Source organism: Typopeltis vanoorti, chromosome 19, assembly GCF_054136105.1.
Source record: "Typopeltis vanoorti isolate ZY-2024b chromosome 19, IOZ_Tvanoo_1.0, whole genome shotgun sequence".
NCBI lineage: Eukaryota > Metazoa > Arthropoda > Arachnida > Uropygi > Thelyphonidae > Typopeltis > Typopeltis vanoorti.
Window position 1 is genome coordinate 36,119,554 of NC_143567.1, and position 9,062 is coordinate 36,128,615.

General features: G+C 35.2%; 1 protein-coding gene across 1 annotated transcript in view; it reads left to right on the forward strand.

The window, feature by feature from the left end:
- Positions 1-7,267, forward strand: part of BRWD3 (bromodomain and WD repeat-containing protein) — a 451,316-nt gene extending 444,049 nt beyond the window's left edge. Inside the window, 1 exon segment of the mRNA XM_090409588.1 lies at positions 6,270-7,267. Coding sequence (XP_090265714.1) covers positions 6,270-7,165 — 896 coding nt within the window. The 3' untranslated portion in view covers positions 7,166-7,267.
- The last annotated feature ends 1,795 nt before the right edge of the window (positions 7,268-9,062 follow it).

The following is a 9,062-nucleotide window of genomic DNA, read 5'->3' on the forward strand; positions in this document are numbered from 1 at the left end:
AGTCCCTCACCTTCCTGATGACATTTCCTTCCAGCTCCAGATCTGTCTCCTGGCTGCCACCCACTGTGTAACACATATACTCTGTCTTACTTCTGCCCAGTCTTACCTCTCTCTTCCAGTACTTTTCTCCATCTTTCCAGTTTAGTTCCTGCTTCTTCTCTTGAATCTGCACACAGCAAGATGTCATCTGCATACAACATTGTCCAAGGCACATCTTCTCTCACCTCCTCCCTCACCACCTCCATCACAATATTAAACGGAAACGGACTTAATGCTGACCCTTGATGCAAGCCAGCTGTTACTTGAAAACTTTCTGTCTGTCCTAGACAGGTCCAAACTCTTGTCTTCACATTTCTGTACATCTCCCGCACCAACCTGACATATTTCTCCGGAACCTTCTTTTCCCTCAGACACCTCCAGACTTCTTGCCTTGGCACTCTATCGTATGCTTTCTCCAAATCAATAAATGCCAGATGTAGCTTCCGTTGTTTCTCTCGAAACTTTTCCATCATCTGCCGTAACCCAAAGATAGCATCTGTTGTTGATCTACCAGGCATGAAGCCAAATTGTTCGTTTGCAATCTCCACCTCCTTCCTCAATCTTCCATCAAGAACCCTTTCTAGGATTTTCATTGTGTGGGACATCAACTTTATTCCTCTGTAATTCTTACAGACTTGTGCATCCCCTTTACCCTTGTAGATGGGGACAAGAGTACTCTCCCTCCATTCCTCGGGTATATTTTCCTGTTGGCAAACTTTCATGAACAGGTCCCACTGCAGGTCAATTCCCTCTTCCCCTAGTGCCTTCCATGCCTCCACTGGAATCCTGTCGGGGCCCACCGATTTTCCATTCCTCATCCTCTTCATGGCCTCCTTCACTTCCACTCTACTGATGTTCTGCACCATCCCCTCAGAAGGCTGCCCATCTTCTCTGTGAGTCCTTGCATTTTCCTCATTCAAAAGTCCCTCAAAGTATATTCTCCATCTGTTTCTTATGTCCACATCCCTCCATAATACTCTTCCTTCAGCGTCTTTGATCTGCCTCACATGTAAGATGTCCTTTGCTGCTTTATTTCTACATTTCGCGAGTTGGTAAATTTTTCTCTGTCCTTCCTTTGTTTCTAATTGATCATACAGATCTTGATATGCCATGGCCTTCGCCTGTGCCACATCTCTCTTAGCTTCTTGCTTTCTCTCTCTGTACACCTCTCTGTCCTCTTCCACTCTTGACTCATCCCACTTCTGCTTTGCCTTCCTCTTAGCTGTCACTGCCACTTGTACATTATTATTCCATCACCAATCCTCCTGCTCTCTAATCTTTCCAGATGTCTCATCAATCACCTCGATTGCACAACTCAGGATTACTTTTGAATTATGTTTCTACCAATCTTGTACACTTTCCAGTCCATCCGAAATCCTCTCTAACACTCTCTCCCTAAAACGATTCCTCACTCTCTCTTCTTTTAAGCGAAACCACTTAATTGTCTTCTTCCCATGGCTTCCAGAGGTTCTTATCTTCGATCTTATTTTAAAGTCTGACTCATTAAGATTATTCCTTTAATCCTTGTGAGCTCTGTAGCATATAATTTATAATAAACAATTTATAATACAAACCTTGGGAGTGATATTTTTAGTTTTTGTTTTTATTAATCCCACTCACAAAAGATTAGAAGATTAGAAATTTGTTTCACAATGCTGTTACAGAACAGCATTCTGAAACAAAGCAAGTATGATCCTTAAACATCTTACCTGGCTAATTTTAATGAAATTCACTACCACCTAAGTTTCCAGGGTATTCTTGAAGAGTATAGCATTCAAAGTATGATCATAGAAATATTCAGCAACAGTACATAACAATGCAAAAATACTCAAGCTTGCATTCTAGTTCCTGATTGTGCCTATGGATAGCTAGGGCTGGCTAGTTTTCTTATTGCCTTTGCCATCACTACGAATATGTTCTAATATTCATATGATTATCTCCTGAATAGCAAGTTCTGCGAAAATGTTAAAAATATATTTCACAAGAAAATCATTTCTGAGAGCCAGTTTATGGGGGGGGGGGGTTGTTTATGCAAAGTTCATATCCTTGATTTCAATTACCACTTTTTACAGTTAAAACTCCAGATGGAGTGGGATTTTCTTCCTCTTCCTCTATATATTCCTTTTACAATAATGATTGATTAATTTGCCTCAATTTTTTTTTTTATCATTGTGAAAAATTCAAGAGCACTACATTATTTTTATCAGCAGCATGAAAAGAATAGATTTCTTATAGAGACATTTTTCACTTGGTTATAAAGTACTCGACTTACATGGATTTATAGCTAAGTGGTTATGGAACCTCGAATTATGATTAGCAACACCATCTCATGCTAAATAGGATTGAGACCAAAATTGAGGCAGAGATGCCCAAGGAACAAACAGGTTTTATGAAAGGTAAGGGCACCAGAGATCTGATCCTTTGCCTTAGACAGATCATAGAGAAATATAAAGAATTTAGACTCCCTCTGGTAATGTGTTTCTTAGACTACTCCAAAGCTTTTGACTGTGTTCAGCATGTGAAACTGTGGGAAGCAATGAAAAGAATGGGTTTTCCTCAACACACCATCAGGCTGATAGCCAACTTGTATAGAGAGCAGGAAGCCACGGTAAGAACAGGTGTTGGATTAACTGATTAGCTTCAGTTTGGCAAGGATGTTTACTTTCTCCTCACTTGTTTAGTATATATGCCGAGGACATCATGCATGAAGCATTGCATGAGCTCAAGACAGGAATTAGGGTAGGTGGTAGATCAGTAATCTGAGGCGTGTTGATAATACCATACTCCTTTGTAATGACAAGGAAGAACTAGGACAAATTCTTGATAATGTTAACAAGATCAGTAATAATAGAGGACTTCAACTCAATCCTATCAAGACAAAGACTATGATTCTCAAAGGAAATACAACAGGGAAGCTCTTGAGAAACAAGTGCACCTTAATGGAGAAAGATTGAGGAAGTCAGCAAGTTTGAGTACTGGGATCCATTACTAGTGTGAAGAATTGCTGTTTAGAAGATTAGGAATGGCTAAAACAACAGTCAGCAGAGATGTCTAAAATCTGGAAAGATGGGTCTATCTCCAAGGGAAAGTTGAGCATTTTTGATGTAGTTGTTTTTTCAACAGTGACTTGTGGATGTGTGTCTTGGAACCTAAAGAAATCGGATAAGAAAAGGATAGCTGCTTTTGAGATGTGGTGTTACAGAAGGCTCTTGAGGATATCATATACTGAAAGGTGCACAAATGAATGGGTGTTAGAAAAGATCAGTAGAAATTTAAGGCTCCTTAAGGATATTGACAGAAGAAAGTTAAATATTTTGGATGCATTGAAAGGATTGAAGGAAGACTTCTCAGAACAGCAATAGAAGATAAAATTCCTAGAAAAAGAGGAAGGGGAAGAGCGTCAATGAGATGGATGGTGTGTGTGTGTGTGTGTGTGTGTGGAGTGACTGATCTTCAGTGAGTTGAAGCCTCCAAAAAAGCATACAACAGGACCGCATGGCAAGGACTGGTGTGGCACATCACTGAGCATCAGAGTGACCATACAGCATCTGTGGATGTTCAATGAACAGAAGAAGAAGTAATTCATATGCAAATTTTGCTCGCTTGCACTTGGTTAATGATTAAAACAAGAATATTATCTTGTTAAGTATAATATACAATAAGTCCTTGACTTACATGGTTAATTCATTTCAGAGGTTCAGCTTACATACATTTTTGTATATAATTTTTGACATATATGTTCATTTCAAAGGATAATTAAAGCTTCAATAGATTGTGTTTAATAAACAAAAACTTTGATTGGGCATAATATCCTGTATACTATCATAATCTCTCATATAACAGATGACGAAAATATATAAAACCAAAAGGCTTCAGTTTGACATAGTAAGGTATTGAAATGGAGAATATTATGGATCAATTCATATTTTATAACCCAATATAAAAGACACTTAGAAAAATTTTTGAAAATTTGCTGGGAAGATTTTGAGAATGTAACCTTTGGCACTGGAATTGCCTTGATTTTTAAGTAATTAAAGAATAACATACAGCGACAAACATACAAACTCTGGGCACAGAGTTTGTATGTTTGCCTTTTATTAGGTGAACATACGGGCTTCTGGAGAAGTTTACAAGCATTTTAATGTTTCTTGTTTTCTTCTATATTTGGCTATAAAATATGGCTGGATTGATAATATCCTTCATTTTAATATAATACATGACTGTCCTAGTAAGCTGACATACTGATGATAATGTCTTCGCCATTTTGTTCATTTCTGCCTTTTGCTAGATGAAACTAGATTGGTACTTATTGTAAACAGAATATAAACCCTAACTATGTCTGTGAAACATTTAAAAGCAATGAGAATAAATACATGTATTTACAATTGCAACAAGAAGAGCATTATAAATATGGAGACTAAAAGTAGAAATTATTAAACAACATGAAAAAGGTAATAAGTTGTGGACTGTGTACTCTTATGAAATGATGAATAGATCATTAGAAGTTTGCATTATGCAACACATTGAAAGTTCAGTCAGTGCAATCTGTGATCACTTGCAAAAGAGGTGGTTTTGATAGGCAACACTGAATGCTGATAAGTCTTATGCTTATGCAAGAGAAAACTCAATATGCTATTTCATGCTATAAACTGATTTACGGCAGGTGGATAGGTGGGGAACAGAGCTGCAAAAGTATAGACTATACATGCAATCAACATATTCATAATGATATGTAATACTGTTTCTATTAGTTTACTTAGATATATTTTTGTATTTTTTTGTATTGGATACTGAATAAACTTTCATTTGATAAACACAGTCTGTTGAAGCTTTAATTATCTTTGAAATGAACATATATGTCAAAAAATGCATTGCATGTAAGCTGAATTTCTGAACTTACATGAAAACCTCTGGAACGAATTAACTATGTAAGTCGAGAGCTTACTGTATATTATACTTAACAAGACTATATTCTTGTTTTAATCATTAACCAAGTGCAAGCGAGCAAAATTTGCATATGAAGTACTTTAGTGACAAGTCTACTTGTATATAGAGGCTGTTGACTTCACATCAATTGTCTTAGTAATGCAAAGAACACTTCCCTTTGACCATGTATATTGCTATGCATTGTGGGAAGGGTCATGGTGTTATATAAAAAATATATAAAATTTATAAAAATAAAAATCCTTATCCCACCATGGTAGAAATGTACTGTAGTTTTACTAATAACCTTTTGTGGATAGGAACCACACATAAAATTATGCTGGTCTACTTTAGTAGAGGCAAGAAATATTGTGGAAGAGAGACTTCAAGAAGAAAAGGGCTGGATTTAGAGGTTTACAGGATCAGATTTTCACTTTAAGACAAACAGATGAGAAATGTAAGTTTTATAACACTGGAAAAGGCACATGACAATGTGGCAGGAGAAAACCGGTTCAAAATTTTATGATTATATAGAGTAAATGGGTCATCGTATCAGCCAGTACATAGTCTATATTCAAGTTGTAAGAAATCAGTTAGAATTGATGGAGATACCCAAAAATGATTTGATGTAAGATGAGACTGTACTCTTATCTTCACTATATTCATCATCTATATGGATTGCATTATGAAGGAAAGTGACATTGAACTTGATATGAAGATCATCATCAAATTCCTGATATATGCCCTTAGGGTGTATACAGGATATTATGATAGTACTATATGAAAACATTACATCATTACTAACTTCCTATTGAGAATTTTCCTCCAAATTCATCTGTTATTGGTCAAGACTGACCTTATCTGATCTTATATATAGGTCTTTGAAGGCACTTCTTAATTTATCTATCCACTTAGATCTTGGTTGTCTTGTGGGCCTTCTTACCATCCTGGCAAAAAACACTTGTGCAAAAAATTATTAACCTTACCTCTATGAGTCTGTTTAAGTGACCACACCACCTTAGATTACCTCTGCTAACACAAGTGGAAGGACTAGAATTTTTGGTTGTAGAGTGATGAATGACTGAATGGAATAGGTTTGTCATATCAGTGCTTTGTCAGTAAATACATTTAAGGAGAGATATGATAGGAGTTGTGTGATGATGGCGTGAGCCTCCTGCTGTGAGTCTGTAGACTTCATGGAGATGCCTGTGTAGTAGTAAAATATTAACTTCATTATTTTCTCATTATTCTGTTATATGTTTCATAATTCAGAAAGCAAATAATAATTTTATAAAATTTTATTTTAGGTATTCCTCTTGTCAATGGTGAAGTAAAGAAAGGAAAGAAAATGGTAAAGATGAAACCAAAAGTAAAAAATATGAATGCCAAGAAACCAGTTTCTAAACCTATAATATATGAACGTATGAGGACAAGAAGATGGAAAGGGAAGTTAATGCAGAACGAATTAGAAGAAATAAATCATATGGATAGTGATACTGAAATTAGCAGTGCATCTGAATCAGAACAAGAAAAAGTTACAAGGATGAGGAGGAGAAGAAAGATCAGAATGAGGACTAGAATTCAAAATAATATCCAAAATAAAATCATGACCAGAAAAGCAAAGGCAAAAGCCCTGTCACCTCCTAGATCTCTCAGGGGAAGGAGGCTAAGAAGAATACCATCTCCTGATAAAACAGACAATGAAAGTGATACCAAAAATGAAAGTGAACATGAAGACAGCTCAGATTCTAGTTCTAGTTCTGATTCCAGCTGCAGTAGCTCTAGCTCAACATCAAGTTCAAGTAGTGATTCTAGAAAAAGTGCCAGTGAAAAGTCCAATATACAAGCCAACTCAGGTAGTGACTCTGAATCCCATGTAGGCTCCAAAGAAAGTGATAACTCTGAACAAAACATTCCTGTTCGGAGATCTGCCCGGACTACTACAAGAAACTGCACAAGAGCAACTCGGAGTGCCTTACATTCAAGGCAGACAGATGCTACCTCAAGGTTATCTGTCCGGATTCAGACTAGAAACAGAGGTCAGCGAACAGTGCGTTACAAAGAGGAAGAAGAAAGTGATTTTGAATATGATGATGACTCTGACAAAAGTGTTGGTTCTCAAGTTAGAGAAGTATTCTCAATTAGTAGTCGAGGGAGATTACGGAAACTGACTCGTCATGCAAGGGCTTTATTGTCAGAATAAGCTGGTAAACAGCAGTGTGATAAATCTTGTGATTCATAGATATTGAAGAGCTTAGGTTACTTAAAATCATTTGGCAAGTACAACTTTGAATTTGGAAAATTACTAAAAAAAATTGTTATTAAATTATTAATTCCATGTGTGTTGTATGGATATGGGTGTATACACACGTCTGCAGGTTTTGGATGACATTGATTTTTATATTATAGTTTCTTTCCTCTAATTTAAATGTTATTGGACATCAGAAAAAACTGATAAAGCTCATTACAGTCCAGCATGCACAGTCAGGTTAAAAAAGCCTTACCTGATTATCGCCAGGTAAACTTTGCTCAGAAGTGAGTGTTGTGTCACTTTTTTTATCACAGATGATCACTCATGTATGTATGTATTTACTGTCTGCTACTCAATTACATCATTGTAAATATTGTTCATTACTACATTACATTTTTTACTTGTGTGCATCTTTGTAAAGTATAAAAAAGGAAAAAGTGCTTGCCCTTCTCTTTAAAATCTTGTTTCTGAAAATTGCTTGATACTTTAGCTTTCATTTCCAGATAGATAAGTAAGAACAATAATAATAAATAATATAATGTAATAACATACTTCTAATCATTGCTATTTATTTCATTGCTGTGATTTCAGAATTGCTGGCATTTAACTATTTTTGATGTATGGTGTGAGCATTGATATAAAATTATGTTAGACATTTTCAGGTTAATCCTGAAAAGTAATATCAATTTAGATTAACAAGTAAGTAATGATTACAATCATATAGTAACACATTATAGTTGTATATTTGTGAAATTTATTTCTATGTTTGTGGAAAAGTTGTCAATCTAGGCATTTCTCTTTTTTAATATATTTACCATTGCTTCCCCAAACTTAGTTACATGACAAGTAACTTCAATTTTGTTTTTCTGTTATTAAATAAACATCCTTTGAAAAGTATGGATGAAAGGTTTCATAAAATAGGCATCGTCAATATATAATACATAAGTTTAATCAGCCAGTGTGACTGTTATAAACTCGTGTCATGCTTAGGAATAAGTATTTTGGATGGATATGTGTGGTGGCTTTGTTACATATTTTAAAATGAAACAGGATATGTTTTATTTCCTTTTATTCTGTTTTTCTGGCGAATTTTTTTTTAATATATGAGAACAAGGTTATCCTTAAAAAAAATATAGAATTAATAAAAAAGTTTAAGTTATCTTCATATCACCATCAAATAATTTACAAATATTGGTTACTCTCTGCATATGTTATTTTCTAAACAACATTCCTATTCTTTTAATGTTATAAATTAAAATGAATTCAAGCAAGTTAGCTCTCACTATAGAAAACTCTCCAGTTAACAAATAATGAAATTCCTACTCGGATTTCCAGTAGGTATGGGGCTTAAAGAAATTTGCTATTGCAAGCTATCCAGGCTATTCCTATAGCATGGATTAGTTTGTTATAGTGAGGATTGACTGTATTACTGTAATTATTAAAAAACTCTTATTATACAGTTGAACTTCTTTAACCTGTCATTCTATTTTCTGACCATTCTCTCTCTTCTGACATGCCTCTTTGATCAGATTAGCCATGTTATTGAGTGACATTCCTAAATCTCACATGCATTATTTTTCAACGGACATTAATGCTGTCATTTTAACCCTAGTATGGTAAACAGATCAACAAGTAGACCTGAGGTCGATCAACAGAATGTAAGCACAGGATATTATTATTGTATACCTACTTAAAACTGTGCATTTTTTCTGATATTTTCTTATATTGCAAGTGTTGCAAAGACAACATAAGCACAGTGACAAGTAGAGGTAAGCAAATGGTTATTCTTTTTCCATTTTGATGTGGAAATGTTGGAGAGGATCCAGAGATAAGTTACTAATAGGCTGAG